Source organism: Geospiza fortis, unplaced genomic scaffold (assembly GCF_000277835.1).
Source record: "Geospiza fortis unplaced genomic scaffold, GeoFor_1.0 scaffold112, whole genome shotgun sequence".
Classification (NCBI taxonomy): domain Eukaryota; kingdom Metazoa; phylum Chordata; class Aves; order Passeriformes; family Thraupidae; genus Geospiza; species Geospiza fortis.
In genome coordinates, this window is record NW_005054298.1 from 11702310 (window position 1) to 11721397 (window position 19088).

At 38.4% G+C, this 19088-nt stretch overlaps 1 protein-coding gene across 1 annotated transcript in view; it reads left to right on the plus strand.

The window, feature by feature from the left end:
* Positions 1-19088, plus strand: part of CNTNAP5 (contactin associated protein like 5) — a 273515-nt gene that overhangs the window by 207211 nt on the left and 47216 nt on the right. Inside the window, exons 14-16 of the mRNA XM_031057766.1 lie at positions 7800-7956; positions 16677-16804; positions 16984-17154. Of these exons, the coding sequence (XP_030913626.1) occupies positions 7800-7956; positions 16677-16804; positions 16984-17154 (456 nt within the window). The remainder of the gene's footprint in view (positions 1-7799; positions 7957-16676; positions 16805-16983; positions 17155-19088) is intronic.

The window sequence follows — 19088 nt, forward strand, 5'->3', positions numbered from 1 at the left end:
GATGGCTGCAAATGTCACTCCTGTTGTCTTCCTCAGGCCCTAGAGAACCACTGACAACTATTGGTCTGCTGCAGGTGAAGAGAACCCCAAAATCAAACATGATCATTCAGTGTCCCATAGCACTTTTACAAGACCTGGAATTACCTAATCTGGTTTATCTTCTCTTTATTAATCTGTTAATTCAGCACTCACTACTATTTATTCTCACTAACCATTTTTATACTTCTGCAAAAGAGCAGATTAAGAATGAAAGACCATTTCCTGGGCACTGTATTGAGCCACCTCACGAGGTGGCATTCCAGGGGAAATGGGTGAGAGGATGCTGGTAATGAGGATGAGAATGAACATAGAAGAGACGGTGATTGAGCAGTGTGTGGGCAAGAAATGATGGGTTCATCTTACTGCCATTATTCCTACTGGGAATAATAGGGAAAAAATCCAGACATCTGCTGAGCAGGAGCTGCTCCTCTGGCCCAGACAGGGTTACATTGGAGCCCACTGTGGCTTATCCATGGTCATTATTCACTTGCAATTGAATCCAGAGCATTGATGGGTTTCTGGTCCCAGTGCAGAGTAAGGATGTGGCAGGACATGCATCAATGTCATAGGCTTATCTGTTAAGGCAGTGTCAGGCTTGTTTATCTGAATTTACCTGGAGGATTTAGGCTAAACAGAGAAAATGGGAAAAGAAAAGGAGAATGAGGAAGAGGAAAAGGAATTGAAAGCAAGAGGGACAATTTTGAAGTGAAGGTGAGCTGGAATGCAGAAAATAAAGGAAATGAGACAATTTTTTTGTTTCAGCAGAGTAGAATATCCAGTTCATCTTCAGCAAAACTGCTGAGGATTCAAAGCTGCCATTTCCTGTTTTGTCATTTGTCCGTAAAAGCCATAATCTTCTTTGGATTGTTTATTCGTTGTTGCTTGTCCTTCCCAACCTGCATGCCTTCAGCTGTTCACATAGTTTCTGTTGTTGGCTGGAGTCCCATTTGCATCTTTCAGGAAACTTGTCACTTGGCCAGAAATTTATTGAAAAAACGCAGACTGGGCTGGCAGAGGAGAATGCAAGTACTCAGCTTTCTTAGGCCTTCAGCTGGGACATTCATGAGGCACAAAATTTTAGTTTGGATGTAGATTTAATGTTCCTCAGCATCTAAAAGTATTTGGGTTTGAAATCCTTATGCTCATCCTCAAATTTGTCTCTTAAAGGCTTGATGACGATTTTGCATTTGCTGAGGCACTCTAAGTGTGCCGTGGCATTAGCTCTGTCATTGCAGCCCAGTAGTTCAGCTCATTAGGCTCCTGTTAAATGTAGAAGAAGCAAAGGTCCATGTTTATTTACCTTCTTTCTGCCCATTCTCATCTATGAGAATATCTTAACAACTCCAGAAGAAAAGAGCACACTGTGGTAACAGCTGCTCTAGAGGGAGAGCAGTTTCTCTGCTTAAGAGAAGCAGACAAATGCTGTGTGCTATGTGGTTTTTCCTTTGTTGTTGTTGTTGGTTTTTTTTAAGCAATTACTTCCATCTGGGACTCTGTGAAAGCAATGCACCTTGGCAGCAAAGCTGTATAACAAGAAGCAAAATGTCAGCAAAGTACTGCCTTTCCCCCCATTTTCCTACCCACACTTAACAAAATAATTTTAGAATGAGGAGCAAACTTTGTGGTGTTGCCCACTGGGTAGTTCCACTGGCATTAGCAGGACTACTTCCTTTTGGATAGCTGAGTTGAATAATGACAGAACCTGACCAGAAATTTTAATCAAATTCAGTGAGATTCTTAGTAATGTTGGCTGGCACAGTTGGTACCCAATACAGAAAGTGACTGTCTTGGTGCAGTGTTTGACCACCTGTGATTTCTAACACAACCATGTGTTGGAAAATTAGGGCATCTCTGAAAATTAGGGCAGTAATATGTGGGTTATAATTTTAGGAGAGATAAAGCACTGTGAAACTGGTATGATTGCCATAGGGAAGGTTTAAAGGAAAGGAAGGAAGTATTAGATAGTCATTATGTCTGTACTGACAAAAGATGAGACAGGCATAACACAGGTGTGTCCCCCCATGGAAGCAGAGTAGTGTGGTACAAAACCAGCTGTGTGACTAGGTGGCTCACCGAGTAAATAATGTTCAAAGGAACCATGCCATTGGGGATTCTCATTGTTTTCCTGGTCCAAATTACATATTTTTTCCCAAGTAACCTGATCTTGACTTAAAAGCAGGGTTGTTTGTGAGGTGCAGAGAGCCTGACATCTTGGGGGGTGGGTGTTGCTTCCACATGGTGGGGGCAGAGCCACGGGACCCTCACTGAGGGTTGTGAACCAAAGAGCAGCATTTTCACTGTTAAATCTCAGCGTGCCCTTCAGAGAATGAGCAGCACATTGTGGTTAATGCAGCACAGCCTGAGCTCACCCTACTTTGAGTTATCAGTTTATTTTCCCATGGTGGGAGTTGTTGTTTAAACTAATACAGATCCTGAGTCATTAATATTGATTAGTGACTTCACCGAACAAACAGCCTCTAAGAAGGTATTAATTATGTGCTTTCAACTAAGTGTGGAATATTTCTCCAATTTTTCCCTTTTTTGTCCAGAATTATTTTAAATACTTTTTATTTGATTTATCAAAACTGTATTTTTTTCCCCTGTTGAAAGGCCAAATGGGAAGAATTTGATCTTATGTCAATTGAATGTTAAAAAATCCAATATAAAAAGCTGTAAAAATGTTATGATGGAAAAAAAATTGGTGTGGGCAAACAAGGTGTTGGTGAACTGTTGCAAAAATACTAAGTCAGTTTTCCCTTCTTGCTGCCTTGTCCATTTATTCAAGAGCCTTTTAAAAAGTTATTATCTAAGATGATAATTTGTACTCTGACTTGGCCTCTGAATTCAGAGGTTGAAATGAGGTTGAAATTGCCTCATAGATGTGTGTTTATATACAGACATATGTATGAAAAAATTCTGTTAACTGCTTGTTTCACATATTGTTCAATGTATCAGGTGAGCCATTTGCAGGATTTGATATTGTTGAGGTGGTTAGTGCAAACAGATATTTATTGGTTTTGAGTGAGATTTCAAAGAATTGGCTTTGATTGCTCTCTATAATTCTACAGTCAGTATTTTCCTAATTTTCAGTACATCTTGATATGTGAATCTTTCCTTTTAAGAGAAAACAGCATAGATGTAAATAAATTGACATTTTAATCAGTAAGATTTATCGAGGTAAGATTTTACAAATTCAGTTCTGCTTAACTTGGCTTGAATTTGGAGGACAAAATGAACATGAAAATGGCGAAGACAATGTTGTTTGAGTACAATATGCTTTCAGTGTTTCAAAAGACAAATGCAAATAAATTGACTTGAAGTGGTGGTGAGAAAGATCTTTAACTGACCTGTTTCAATAACTTGGGTACCCCCAAAACCTTGACTGTCTTAGGGGTAAGTGCTGTGTCAGACTTTAGGTTTATACAGCACTGGAGTTTAACACAGAATCCAATTTATCTTGCTATGTTTCCATAATTAGACTTTTGTTTGTGGCCATAGCAGGAACAAACTGACAAATCATACAGACAAATCTGACAAATATTTTAAATATAATACTTCTAAAAATGGCTTTGTTTTAGCTCAAGCTATATAAACATAAAGTCAGTACTAAGACTTTCTGACTGTATAAAGGCAAACTGAGTCCACAGAAGTTGCTTGGAGTTTATACACACAGTGATATGCATATAATGTGTATAAATGCTGTTGGAATATGCTGCTTCTGCCACTCCTGCAGCTTCTGAGTGCCTATGCAAATCATTTTTGAAAAAATGCCATTTGAGACACAAGCAAACCTAAACCTTTGAAAATAAATTGTATTGCAACAAATGTCAGTGCCTTCTAATACGAAAATGAGGGAACTGTCAGCATGAGGGAGACTTAAGAAGAGAGTTTCTTTTAAGCTGGTAGAAGGACGCCAACTACATATTCAGCCATTCTTGTCCCTGGAAGAGGCAGATACGCAATGCAGGTGAATTTGATCTCAAGCTGCATCTCCTAAGGATCGCTGGAAATCAGTTGCACGTGTCTGTTATGCTCTCCATAGTCCTCAGCCTCTGTGCTGGTGAAGAATGTGGTCAATGCAGGCTTTGTTGCTGCTGAGGCAGATTCCATACAGGGAGCTAACAATGAGCAGCTGAGTGAAGCACACTGCTAGAGAAGATATGGGAAATCTGCTGGAGAACTGACAGCTGAGAGGAGCCTGACCCTCCCTGCCTTGCTGGATGGACACAAACTGAGTTCTTGTCCATGTACTGCAGTATTGTCTATGTCAGGGTTCCCAGAGTCTTACTTAGCTTTTTGGATGCACACACCCAGCTGTTGAATAGAGAATCCACAGAACATGATACCCCTTATTCTTTCCTTTCAGAAGATCTGTGCCAGCTGTATCTTCTACTGTCTGTGCCTGACAGCACAAAGGAGTACTTGGTTTGATACAAAATTTGGTCTGCCTGCTCAGTTCTTTTATATTATTCTTTAATTCATGATAATTATATATTATTATCATTAAATTATTCATATTGTTACATTATGCTTATATTTACTATAATAGTATATTAAATTATGGTAAAAAACAGTGTGGTAAATATCACAGCTGTTTCTAGAGGCTTCCAGATAATGGCATTACTGTCATTCTGTCCACTGCAGGAAATACAACCCAAAAATTGCCTTTTTTGAAGATTTTGTTATCAAAATTGAAATCTTCCTAAGGCAGTTTAAGCAATGCAGAAGGAAATCTTTGTAAAGAAGCTTGTCACTGTTCTACCATTGGTAAATTCATTCACTTGGCACTTGTTTGTTTTTCTTGGTTTGGGATATTTTTTCACACATATTCTCCTTTGAAACCATAGCATGGAGTTCAAGGACAACATAAAAAGTTTTTTCTTACAGAGGATTTTTTTCCATTAATAATAGAAAGAAAAAAAAAACGTTGAAAAGAATACTTTTAATTGTGCAGTAGGCTTTTGACAGAGTTTTTTACTAAATGATGCGTTGCTAGGAGCAGTGTAAGCACATAATGAAGAATTAGTAGCACTTCTTATTAATGGACTTTTTAGCTTAGAAATATCAAAGTAGAACTCTACTGACTTATGTTACCTTAAGGTGATGGGGTCATTTTAAATCCTTGCTTAATGTCATTGATTTGGTCTGTGGCTTCAGCAGAGAATGGAAATTAATTCATTTTGAGGTGGTGGAGAATTGATAATGCATTGAAAAAATGGTAGCATGATTACAGAAGTGAAGATTCTGCAACAAATCTACAGAATTAGAAGAAAGAATTTTAATCAACACAAGCTGGCCAAACTCAATCTCAGTGCAAGACATCCTCCAGCTTTGCCCCAAGGTATTATGGTGTAAACTTTCTAGAAAAAACTCAGATTGATTGGCATTGTTTGTGAAGTATTGCTTTACTTCAACATTACAGGTATATGACATACAATATAAGTTTCAGAATTCCTAAACTCTGCAGGTGTTGATGAAGTACCATAGATTTGGAAGAGCTTTGCTGAAAAGCTCTGATTTCTCATGTGTTAAAAACTAAACATGTGGAAAACAGTTTGGAAGAATCAGGGCATAATTTTACTTAATACTAAAATTCATTTCTAGGGGACTAGTTAGTGAAAAAAAATCAACTTGTCTTGGGTAAAGGTGGCAGAACTCTGCCTAATAAATAGAATTTTGGAAAATACACTGCTTTTTTATAGCCTGTTCCCTTGACAATCTGAGATTGTTTCTTACAATGTTGACTGCTCTATTTTTTAGCACTGTATTTAATTTAGTTGTAAATGACTCAAACTGTGGTGCTTCTACCACTTCCCCAGTCTATAGCATAAATCTGAATATGCATGTGTTTGCTTGGTATTGCTCAATGAAACAAATAACAACAGATCTGAAAAAGATGTCAGGAAATTACTTATTCTTAGTACACACAAAGGATTGCTTATTTCACTGTTATGTTTAAGTATATAATGGCTTCCACCAAAGGAAACTGACACAGATTGCATTTGATTAATGAACACCATTATTTGCTGTTGGCCTGAAGAATTTATCTTTATCTAATATTTTTTTCCCAGAATGGGCACTTTTAAAATTAGATTAAGCATTTCTGTGTATCTATTTCTACTCCTAGACAAATCACCCTTTTATTCAATTAACATTACTATTCCAAGCTGTACTGAGTGATTTCCCAGTAATATAGTATAGAACTGTTTCACTGGCTGCAGCAATCAACTTCTGCAAGAAAATCAGCTGAATAGAAAAGAAAGAAAATATAAATGTGTTGACAATAATATGAGGCCTAAAATGACTGTGCACATTTTTGTAAGATGAATCCTTAGATGTACTTGGATTGTGTTTTTCTAATGAGTACCTCTGGGTATTGGTCAAATTCGTCATGTCTTAATTGTTGGTATCATGAGAATGTAGTTGCTCTTCCTATTTTTATTTTCCTTTTTTTATGAATTTATAGTTCAGCAGTCTAAGCTTAGAAGAAAAATAAATATGAATTAATTTTGCCAAGTGATTCTAAAACTCATTTTAATTAGTCTCTTACATTCTACAGTTAACCTTGATTGCATTTCATAATTTAGATTTTCTTGCCTTGTATAATGAGAAATACTCCCTACTAGTAATATTTGAAAAGCAGAGGAATAAATTGATGCATCTTTCTTCATTAGCCATACAGTTTATTTTTCCAAGCTCCTTTGATCAAAAAATCTTGATATGTCAGTTTTGTTAAATTTTGCCATCTACCTGTGTGTATAACTGATTACATTTCTTGATTTAAGGATTAAGGAGTCAATGAAAAAGTTAGCTGAGCTGGAAGACAAAGTCAGTCTTAGAAAATGTTCATCTGTGAATTTCATTACATCAGATTCTGCTTACTCTGTCTGACTATTAATACTTAATGCTTGATGCATAATGGATTCTGAAATGTGAACAAAAAAACTGTCTCAGTTTATATAAATACATAAATCTTAAAGCTCCTGTAGGTAGAAAATAGCTTCACAGAGATGAATTGATTCCCAAGCAGGGAAATATTTTTTCCCACTTATGTCCTACCTTTTTTAATATCTTATCTGACTTTACATTTGCAAATTCCATCCATGGACAGCACATTAAAATTTCTAATCTTGCTCCCTAAGAAATCAATAGAAATTTTAGTCTTACTTTTGAGAGGAACTGTGCTTAATTCATAGTAATATATCAGTCAGTGTGTTATTTTTGTTGATTTTTGTTCTTTATATCTGACTCCTAAGGTAAGAAATCGTGATCAAGGGCTAGAGGTCCTGCAAAACCAGGTGACACTACAAGAGGTCCTTGCCCAATACTGTATGGTATAGTACAATCTGTGTGGTGTGGGTTGTGACAGGAGAATTGTTTTCAGTCTCCTTCAGTGATCAGATCTAGCCCCCAGTGTCACACAAAACCACTGGACACAGCTGGTGCAGACACTGGTGTTGGCTTCACCATTCCAAAGTCTTGGCAGCTGAAAGGTGCCAAGGTCCTCGTGAGTAGAGTGGCATGTGACCCCTGATGGGATTACAACAGAACCGTTGCTTTCTCAATATGTATTCCATAAAATGGAACCTGGGGCAAAGTTTATGGTTTGTTGCTTTACAGTTTGCACCTTTTCTTTGACTATTGTCTAACATGACCACCTCCATTCTCTTTTGCATTCTCGGGAGAATCCAGTTTGCTTATCAAGTTCTCTTTCTTTTTCTCTTTTCTCTTTCCCCCCCTCTTTTTTCCCTTTCATCCAGATGGAATGCCATTTGCTTGGTGGGTTGGCCGTGCCAATGAAAAGCACCTTTACTGGGGAGGATCTCTTCCGGGCATTCAGCAGTGTGCCTGTGGATTGGAAGAAAGTTGTCTGGATATGAGATATTTTTGCAACTGTGACGCAGATAGAGAAGAATGGTAATAATTTTAACATGTGTATAGCGGTGTCTGTGTGAAGAGTTAGGCATAGGAGATAGGGCAAGAAGGCTTAAATCTTTCCTGCTTCACAGTTCAGGAAGTTTGAGTGTAATCTGATAAGAATGAAAATTAAACGAGAATTTGGACATCTGATTTCACCTTAAATTCCTATGTTGAACAAAGACGTCTGGCTGAAGCAGGTTGCTGGGATGAGTGGTCTTCAAAAAAATCTTTTTTGTTGAATGCCAAATCAGGTAATTTTATTTGCTTAAAAGTTTGGTTCTCCTGGAGCATTGCATGAATAAAGGCTCTATGAGCTTGTTTCATAAGTGTACATTAGAGCAGAAAATTGAGGCCTTGACAGCAAAATTCAGGTACAGCTAAACAAGAAATATGTACTACTAAACGATCTCATATTTTTCTTATGAAACAGTATAATGTGCCTTAACCTTCTTTCACATTGGATCTCAAGCTTTTTAAGGTCAGTAGGAAGAGCTGTTTGGCTTCTGTAGATTTTGGTTCAGTCTCTGTAGGAAGTTTTAGAGTCAAAGCATGAAAATTCAAAGCTTTCCTTGGGTTCTCTGACCTTTGTTGTGCTCTGATACTGCATGGATCTGGGAAGGTCACCTCACAATCTTCTGTCATTCTCTGCACTTTCAGAGACACTCTAGCCACCAAGAGCTAGTTGGTGAACTTTCCAAATGTGTTTGAGGGGATGGAAATGCCAGATGAGTGTTATTGGAAGTACAGTTTGAAACATTGAACATACATGTGAAAATTCTGCTCACTCAGTCTCGCTTCTACACCACTCACTGATAGGATCTGCTGTCCTTTATCTGAAAAAAGATATTTTAATGTTGAGTAGTTCAGAAATTATGAATAATGGAAGTAGACAAGAAATGTCTTGCTGTCATAGGCTGCTGTGTTTGAAACACTGTTGGAATTAGCCCTGTGAAACCTTCACTTAAAATGAGTAGAAAGGAATGGTAAAGGGTCTTAAAACAAAAAAAAATCAGAAATTGCTTGTCACTGTAAGTGTTGGGCTTTTTTGGTTGCTTGATTTCTAGACAGTGTCATTATTTGCTTGGACCTTTTGAATCCCTGGGGTCACTATTCACTTTCAAAAATTATAGCTTTAAGGAGATTTCTTCAGGAAGATGTTTATGTAAATATTGGCTTATGAATGTGATTTATATTGAATAGCATGGCCGTGCATGTTGATCTGTCTTTTCTTTAATGTTTGGTTATCAGATGTGCTTTTAACGAGGTTTGCACATGAGCATCATGAGCATCTGTTTTTGCTGGTGCTTGGCTCTTTTCATAATCCACGTTCCATTTTTCACTGCTCAAGCAGAGCAGGGTGTTATGCTGGCAGACACTGGGGTTGCAGTCTTAGACTGCAGGGCAGTGCACCACTAGGTTGTACAAACCAATGCAAGGTGAAAACTAAATGCAGTTTTATAATATTTCAGCTGAGTCTCCTCAGGAAACAAGACCTAAACAAGTTATGCTGTGAGTGTTTATCTCCATTTCCCCCCACACACCCCCCAACGATTTTGAACAAGCAGACATGTTTCAAACATCTTGGACAGAGAAGGAGAAGTCTCAAAAGTATTACAAATTACACATTCTATGAAAATTTATGCCAGGCTGAGGGGAAAAAGCCAATTAATGCCCACAAGAAGGAAGTTAAGGAAGCGTACACTTTTATTAGATTTTGGAAAACCCTCATGGGAGAAAGATGTTGGAAATCATGCATCGTTAGCTTGGCAGCTCAGAGAGCTACTTGTTTCTCCTAATTTCATGATAATAACAGAATATGCTTACAAGTTACCTCCAATAAACTGCCTACTGTTTGTTGGTTTGGGGATTCAGTTGCTTAGGTTTTTAATCCATGAGAAAATTTTACTTTGGCAGTATTCTAAGCTGAAGGTTGGATTTATAAAAGCTAAAAAACCCTGACCTTTATGAAGGGTTTCTAAACATAAGAAATTTCATGCCTCTTGAAGATTGCTTTTGTGTTTCCCTGCTAGAACACTGACCCCCTGATATATAACGAGCATTCGAATCTGAAACCTGCTGAGATCTGAACTGTGACTTTAACCTGCTATACATTATAGTAGAAGGAACAAGACAGCAGTAGATGCATTTATTTGCCTCAGCATGAAATAAAATGGGTGCTGCAGAGTGGAAAACCAGAAAATCATTTTTGCTCCTTTTAGATAAATCATGCTGCTCCAAGGTAGGAACTCTCCAGAACAGCTGAAGCAATCCTCCTGAAGAGGAGACAGTCCTAGGATTTTGCTTTGATTTGTTTTCCCTAGACTAAATCTTGAGTGCAGAAGAAGCTACTAATTTCTCAGAGCAGCAAAAGAAATTATAAACAATGGAAAGCAGACCTGCCAAATCCAGTGCCAGGTACAGCAATATGGCAGCACACAATATGCACTTCCAGGCATGCTGACTTTTAAATTATATCTGAGCAGACACCTGAGCCAGCTGCTATTTTTGGGCTCTTACTTGACATCAAGTTAGCCTCCCTGGCCAGATGAATAGGAATCTATAATTAAGGATTCTAGTTTCGGAAGGCTTTTATATTTTTCATCTTTGTTTTTATTAAACCGTTGTACTGATAATTATCTTTTTCCATATGGCTCATCATGCTTCCAAAATCCACAGTAGGATGACAGTGAAATCTGTCACTTCAGAATAGTGGAGCATCTTCGTGGTGTTTTCTGGAGGATGGGAGATCTCTGATGAGGAAGCAGAGGCACCTGCAACTGCACCCTTTTACTTGACCCAAGCAAGGGATCTGAAAAAGTGTAAGACATGCCTTGGTTGTGTGCTGCCAAAAAAAAAAGAAAGACTTCTGACTGCTGAAAGCACTTGCTAGTGGCTGGAAACATTCATAAAAATCCAGTGGCTTCAAGCTGAAGCTAAACCTAGTTCAGAAAATGTTCTTTCTTTCTTTCTTTCTGTCTTTCTCGCTATGTCTTACTCTGTCTTACTCTGTCTTTCTCTTCCCCCACACTGACAATAGTTAAATGTTGGGACAAGCTCTGTATAGATGTGGCATATTAGTGATTGTCTTTCAAAATACACACCCTGTTTCAAACAAAAATACATTCTTGATTGGGGAAATGTGTTAAACTGACCTAAAGAATAAAGCATTACTGAAATACTGACAGGATAGCGTTATCATGAGATCTTTTGGATCTTCAAATACCTCTCCCAGCTTGTCTTTCATCTCAAGCAAAATTCTCTTGCCTTGGCAGTTAAGGTCTTACTGCTCACCAAACCTTGATTTAAGTGGGAGGAAACTCTTTCATGCTGAGGTGAAGCACATGACTGTCCTGAAGTCCTTTTGCTACTTTGGTCTCTCTCTCTGGAATCCGTTTTCCACTTCAAATGCAGACCCTAGAGTGAAGCCAGTCATCAAACCAAACCTTGCTGACTGTATTCACCTGAAACCTTGTGAATTTGGAGAATTCTGCAGCTTTTTATTTTGTACAGAAAGAGAGGCATCTCTGGAACTCGTTTTGTACAAGAAGCTCAGACATCTCAGCAAAGTGTGGTGGATGGTGTTGCTTCAAACAATTAGCTGGCCATCTTTTATTTCTATTCTGCAGTCTTACTATTCAAACTGGAGGAGTATCCTGCTCTTTTATCTTCCAGAACAGTCTTCTTCACTGGGGAACTAAGTCTTTCAGTCTTGCCATTTCCAAAGTAACATGCATTCACCTCTGTATCATGGCTTTGGGGCACTAGAAGAATAAGGAAAACCACAGGATGTGATAAGAGGGGGAACAAAATAGAATGTGGATATTACAACTGTCAGACCTGCTTTGTCTCCCAGAGGTGTATGAGTACATTGAGCTTTGTTTGAGGAGGAACAAAGCCAAATGGAAGTGAATGGAGCTCAGCTTGGATGAGCTATATTTGTGCTGAGCTATGCCAGAGCCAGGATGATAAAACTAGAAGGGCAGAGAAACCCTGACGAGCCCAGATTTGACAGGTTTTGTTTGCTCAACCACTATTCCACACTGAATCCATTCCCTGAGAAGCAGTGCAGGCAACTCCAGAGAGCCTGTGAGCTCATAAATAACCCCTGCCAGAGGTGACCTGGCCTGTACAGGGTTGTCTTGGATATCTGCCTCATGACTACATTTGTCAACAACCAGGAAGAGCTGCCTGCAGAGACCTGACTGTAGCAGATCCCTGAGGTGTCGAGAATCAGTTCATTACACTAATTACCAAACTCTGTATCTCTAATTCAGCCAAATATAGGCAGTGCATCTTGCCTGCGACTGTTATGTATGTCCCCTTGTGCTGGTGTTTTTTAGTTTATCGTGAATGTACATTATTTTACCCAGTAAAGCATTTTTGGATATGGCTCATGGTTAAGATAACAATTAAAATGTATTCCTTTGGATTATTAATGATATGTCCTGCACAGGTCTCAAAACTTTTCGTGATAGAAGTCTATGTCATGGGCCCATTCCTTATGAGTTTCCTTGCCATCTGCTGATGTAGTATTCTTTTCCCCAAATGTATGGTATTCCTGAAAATCTGTACTGAATGTCTGAGCTACTGTGGCTCAGATCCCACCAGAGTTTCCATTAATGTGCAAGAGAAAAACATACCAATAGGGGATCATACGAGAATAAATTATAATTAATAGCACCACTGTTCTACCATCTGTTACAAAAAATATGGAAATGGCTACCTAGAGATTAGCAATGTATGATGGCTCACACTGTCAGAACACCATCGAGCAAGGGTTTGTTGAGCACACTTTTAGTAGTAGCCAGGAAGAAGAAAAATAGTTTCATAATGTTACCATCCAAATGGTTATTTCTCATTTACATGTGAGTCTGCCTTTACTACATCTTGCAAGACCCAGCTGCTGCACTATCACCTTTAGTAGCAAATTATTTTCATATTTTTTAAGTTGGTCCATACATAGAGCATTTGTTTGATATGTGACTTGCTCATAGCTTATTGAGGAAGACCTTTGGTAGATGTAGGCATTAATCTTCAGATGTGGATAAACAAATGACAGCCAATTGTATTTAATACCCATAAACAACAATTTTTCAGTGATTTAATTTAAAGGGCATTATTGGATTTGTTTGGTTTGGGTTTTGCTTGTGGAAAGGACAAATTGACACTATCCTTTATGCAAAGAGCTCAGAAAAACATCTGTTTGTTGAGTATTGTTTCCACCCTCAAAACATTCAGATTTTCATCTGGTTTTGTGCCAAAATGAGTGCCAAGTCCAGTAAGCACGAGTTCGACTTCTGAAGTTATTAATTCATTCATACCATTTTCGGTGAGCAGAGGACTCCTTTCAGGAAAGTGATAAAACCAGCCTTGATTTTTGTGAAATCAGGACTAAACTTAGGGGTGTGCTTGGTGGAAGTAACCACAGAGTGCAAAGTGAAATCCACTAAGGAGAAAAAAAGTAGGGGCTAACCTGAGAAGCAGCTGTGGAAAAGCAAATATAATCTGGTTTCAAGTGTGTGAAGTGCTAAATTAAAATACATAAAAGTAAAAAGGAGCTCTGGGAACAAATACAAAAATATTAACATGACAAGGTTTTACTTTCGTTTAAAAGACAAAATCATGTATTTGCACATCAGAGTGCAGACGCTTTTTATCAGAAAATAGAAATTTTATTTGAAAAGTGTAGTAGATGAAAAATGATCCCCAAGCCTCCTTCAGGCAAAATTTCAAATGTTTTGTCCAAACCCTGGTATATTTGTATTTTGTAGTGCCACAGCAGTGCCTCCAGGAAGTTATTGTACAGGTACACGAAGCTCTTTTGCTCCTCTCTCAGGAATAATACGTTGTATTTGAGAGGCTGCCATGGTGTAGCACATAGAGAAGAGGAATTGTGGTGCTTTGTGAGAAATGGAGTCTGAAATAAGTTCAATTTAAGGAATACCAGGAATTTGAAACACAGCGTCTTCCATGCTCTTTTCTGCTTTTCTTAGCTGAAATCACTTAGGTGTTGATCTTTCACCAAAAACTTGATTTCCTACTATGAAATAATGATAATTAACTGCAATGATAGGTATGTTGTTCCTCATACTGACATGTTCTCTGAAAGACAGAATATTTTTCGGATAGGTTTTGTTTCAGTGTCTGCTTGTGTGAAAATACATATCATTATATGAAGGTTTTTTTCCATGTGTGAGAGAACAAAATGCATTAAATGTGCTTTTTGAGTTTGAAGAGAAGCTTGATTGAGTTTTCAAGGCATTAACAAAGAAGTGGGGATTTTTATTAATTCTAGAATATATTTCTCTCTCACACTTGAGCTATGCTACTAAAGTTCACTGTGACACTGGCATATAAGTAGTAAAAATTCAGTAATAAAATTTGATATAAAAGAACTTCATGCAGTACAGCAGAATATCTAATAAGCAATGCAGTTTTCAGAGATGTGGAATAGATATCTTTAAAATGTCACCATTTCATGGTTTTTTGTAGATATTTTGAGTGCTAGCTGTAGAAAGATACTGATTTTTATTTTAATGCTGATCATAGCTAGTAAAAAGACTGCACCATTTTTTAAATTCAAATAAATTTTTAGGAAACCTCCCTAAATATTTTTGCAATTTTTGAAAAATTTTATTTTAAGAAAGAAAACACGACCTTAGTTACTCATATGTATATTGAATATTTTATGTCCCATTACCGTGCATCTTTCTGTCTTTTTTTCATTCATTTTGCCTACTTTTCTTCCTCCATCACTGGAATGCCTTATTTAATTATCTTCCTAAGAAATACTCAAATAATTTCGCTTTTGTCACAGTAGTTTCATAATCTTTTAAGAGTATTTACCCTAAATTTCAAATATTGATACAATAAGCTATGAGTGTGAGACTGAAGAGATTTAGAGACCATGTACCTTTGATTCATACATGATAGTTTTCCTTCTGAGTCTGTACTGAAGGCCTCACTCTGCCTCGTGCCTGGGAATTTCATCTTGCTGCACTTTGTCTGTAATTATTTGCATGTCAGACACCCACTGGAGCAAGAAGAAAATGTTAGCATTGAAGAGGGTACCTCTCCTTTTCCCCTTGGCATTATGAGACAATTAACTATGCTGCATGCAATTATAAGCAATGAAAAATAAATGCAATGTGTGCAGCCTTTATGAAAAAGATCAAAATGCTCCTATTTTTGTCTAACATTAATCAGAGTAGAGCACTTAGCCAAGCAAACATTTGAGGTTGTGTGTCAGAGCACAGCTGCAGTGTTTGTCCTGATTATTATTTCTTTGCTAGAAGTCTGTGTCTGTTCCTGTATCTGGAACTACACGGGGAAGTTGACATTACAAGGAGGATATGGGCAGGTCTGGGATCCTGCCTGGAATGTCAGACTCTGGCAGTGTCAGCACTCAAGTAGTGATACCTGTTTCCAGAGGCATTGTGTCACACCTGCCTGGAAGAGCAGTGGGTATAAATTTGGGGTTACTGACATTTTGGATGTTTTGCCATCCCCATGTGCAGGATGTGGTCTTTCCGCTATGACCAGACATGTGAGTTGAGTCCAGACCCTGCTGGGCTCTGCAGAGGTAGAGATCCTTTCTCCAAAACTATTGAGATTTGGTTCCATGAAGGATGCTCTGCCACACTTATGTGCCCAGGTGTACAGCAAACCTCAACCTTGAGAAAATAACTGTGGAGATTCATAGCACTCATCTCCCTATTATCAATCAATAGAGAGAGACCTCAGAAGGGCAGTTCTGCTCTGGCAAGGTCAGGGTTGGTGTCTGGGGGACTCAGCTGGGCTCATGAAGTGCAGTGGGATGAATGCACATCTGTGTACCCTACCAGAGTCAAAGCCACTCAGTCAGCTTAAGGACCTACCACGAAACATCACACTGCATTTTGAGAACAACTTTTTGTCCAGCTGACTCAGAATAAAAACAAAGAAATTATCCTTTAAGAATCAAACTTCCTTTTCCTTTCTAGCAGCCATGTGTAAGTTAGTCCCAGCTAAGAACAAGCCCAGCTAACCAAACATGAGAAGTTTGACAATGCAGTAAATCTGCCTTGAGTATTTCAGTTGCTGAACCAACATGTCCCTGGTGTGCAGTGCAAAGGATCGATTCAGTCCAAATTCACTCTGCCAATTCAGCTGGTTTTGCAGTGTGCAGGGTCAGTCTGTCCCAGCCATCTTGAAGCTGGATCAGTAATTGTCTGGTATCCCCTTGCTAACAGTGGGCTGGATCAGGCATCACCTGTCCTCTTCCTGCTTGGGTAAAGCATAAAGCCAGCATAAAACACCCTTATCTGTCTCCAGCTGACTTAACAGAAATGTAGACTTGGACTTAGACCTGATCCACAGCAAATATATCCTGCTGAGGAAACCCTGTAGAGCCCAGTTTACATTAATGCCCATTAGTCAGCATGGCAGTGCTCTTCCTCAGCTTCACAGTAGTTCTGCACAGCTGAAGTAGGTTTACAGCCCATCACAGCCAGTACTGTGTTTCCAAATGGTGTCTTCAGTGGTCAGTATTGCATGTGAACATACAGCCTACATGGGAACACATTTATCTCAAACAGTGTGTACTTGTCATAATTCTCCCTAGTAATTCTGCAAAAGCTGTTTAAGTAAGCATCTTTTAAATATTCTCTTGCATGAGGAATGCTGGGGGGTTTGTCTGTGGTTAATCTGTCTCTTTCTGTTTGTGTATTAAAATCCAGGACGAATGATACTGGCCTCCTTGTTTTCAAAGACCATTTGCCTGTAACTCAGATTGTGATCACTGACACAAACAGATCAAATTCTGAGGCTGCTTGGAAAATCGGCCCTTTGCGTTGCTATGGAGACAGTGAGTACTAGCTCTTCTCTATTTCCATAGGTACAGAATGTTCCTTTTGTTGTTGTTGTTGTTGTTGTTGTGTTTTTTTACAAAAAGACTGTTTCTCAGATAAAAGGTGGCTTTCCACATGCAGCTTGCAGCTGCTGTCCCATGCCAATTAACTATAGAGAAGGGGGTTGTGTTTGCAGGGCAGTTCTGGAATGCTGCTTCCTTCAACACCGAGGCCTCCTACCTGCACTTCCCCACGCTCCACGCCGAGGTCAGCGCGGACATCTCCTTCTTCTTCAAAACCACCGCCCTATCCGGGGTGTTCTTGGAAAACCTTGGCATTAAAGACTTCATACGAATCGAAATAAGCTGTAAGTTTCACTGTTCAGAAATCTTGGGGGTTTTGCCCAGTTTGACAGATGCAGAGAATTGGGAAGGACATATTTTCTGCCATTTTTAGATGACTGGAAGTGCCTGGAGATGATAAGATAGAGACATAAAGACTCTTTTATCGAGACTTACCTACCTCTCCTGTCAGAGTTTCCCTTTATAGACTTGATCATTACACTTAATCTTTTTGTGGCTAGATTTATCTTTCTTAAACAAGAGTATGAATTTATTTTTTGAACACTGATATTTATTTTTAAATATCTTTAGAGAAAAAAACTACTGCTACCTATAGGCTGTTTCTAGTTGAAAGTTGAAAAATTTAATGCAACCATTCTGATGGTTACTTTTATTTCCATATCAGTACCATACCCAGTCTGATGTAGCCCTAGTGTTTCAAAGGAACTCAGTGTGTATGGTGCAGTTACGAAGTGAGGGTTTATTAAGGACAGGACACTAATGCAATACTAGTTAGTCACAGTTGTAATGGATCTTGAATACTTCAAAATCTATTAAGTGAGTGCAGTGTAACTGCTACTCAGTGTATAAGGAAAATAGCAGAGAATTTAATTAGTGAAATTTTGCCTCACTCCTGTTGTGATGACTTCAAATATTTATTAGTGACAAAAGAGTACGGTGGCTTTGACATGAAATATGACATGTGTATTCCAAATTCTGTCAAGCTGAGGGAAAACAAACTGAGTGCTATGCATTTGATTATATGCTTATAATAACCCCAAAATAAAATTTAATAAAACAGGGCCCCAAGGCCCTTTGATTCATTAAACCGGTGGTAAATGTCATGGTGGATTATCACAAGGTAATGAGGTGTGATTTACTGTTAATTGCACATCAAGGTCCAATTTGGTTGCACTTCAGGGTAGTGCATTTTATTCTCAGGGATACAGAAGTAAAAATGGCATCAAACATAACAAATACTGTAAACTAAGAGGATTGTTCAGTGAAAGCTTCTGGATGTGTTTATATCTGTACTCCTAGAGAAATGAGTTATTTAAAAGTTTGGGGAAAAATCTTTCAGACTTAGGCTTCTCATCAGTGGTTTGTTGTTGTCCTTCTTGCTACCAGATAAAATTTGCAGCCTGAAGGCCTTGTATCAAGGAAGCTCCATGGAGCAGGTGCTTCAGAGGGAAACAACTTTTTAGCAGAGGCAGGGGCTCAGAATAGATATTTGTCTATCCCTATGAGCATTTCCCATCTTAGCTATCTAAGAAGCAACTTCCAAAACTAGACCTATCAATTTTTTGGGGCTTGAAGTAACAAGGTTTTTAGGAATTTTGAGTCCACAACCTTCTGTTTGTGTGATGTGTGGACCTGGTTCTTGGCCTTTGTGGTGCATTTAGCATTTTAGGAAGAGGAAAATAATCAGTAGCAAAAATGTTAAAAAGCTCTAGCCCCTTTCAGGCTTCCAGCAGAGGAAAGTGGACTCCTTTATGTAGCTTTTGTTTTTCAACTGTTTTCCTGTTTCTAGGAGCCTTATCATTTCTAGATGTGTGTTACATATACAGCTTTAGTTTAGGATCACCTATTGAGTAGTTTCACCCATCAATTTTTTTGTGCATCTTGGGTCAGAATTAGGCAAATAAGTGCTTCTAGAATTCTCTTGTACTACATGCAGCCAAGTTATGTAATGGTTAATTATCTGCACTTTGAAAGACCTGGTTAGAAAGGTCTTCATCCTTGCTCCCATCTTAGCATTATTTGTAGAAAATCTTCTGGGACCATTGTGTGACTTTTGTGCAGCATTTAGCACTTTTACTTCAAAAAGAAAAGCGCCATTTCTAGATCACTGTGATTTTTATAGCAAAAAAGATGGGTACCCACAACCAAGCCTAATCACAGCAGAGATCAAACAGTGAGGCTGCAGGCTTAAATTTATGTATAAGCTGCTGTGTAGGAG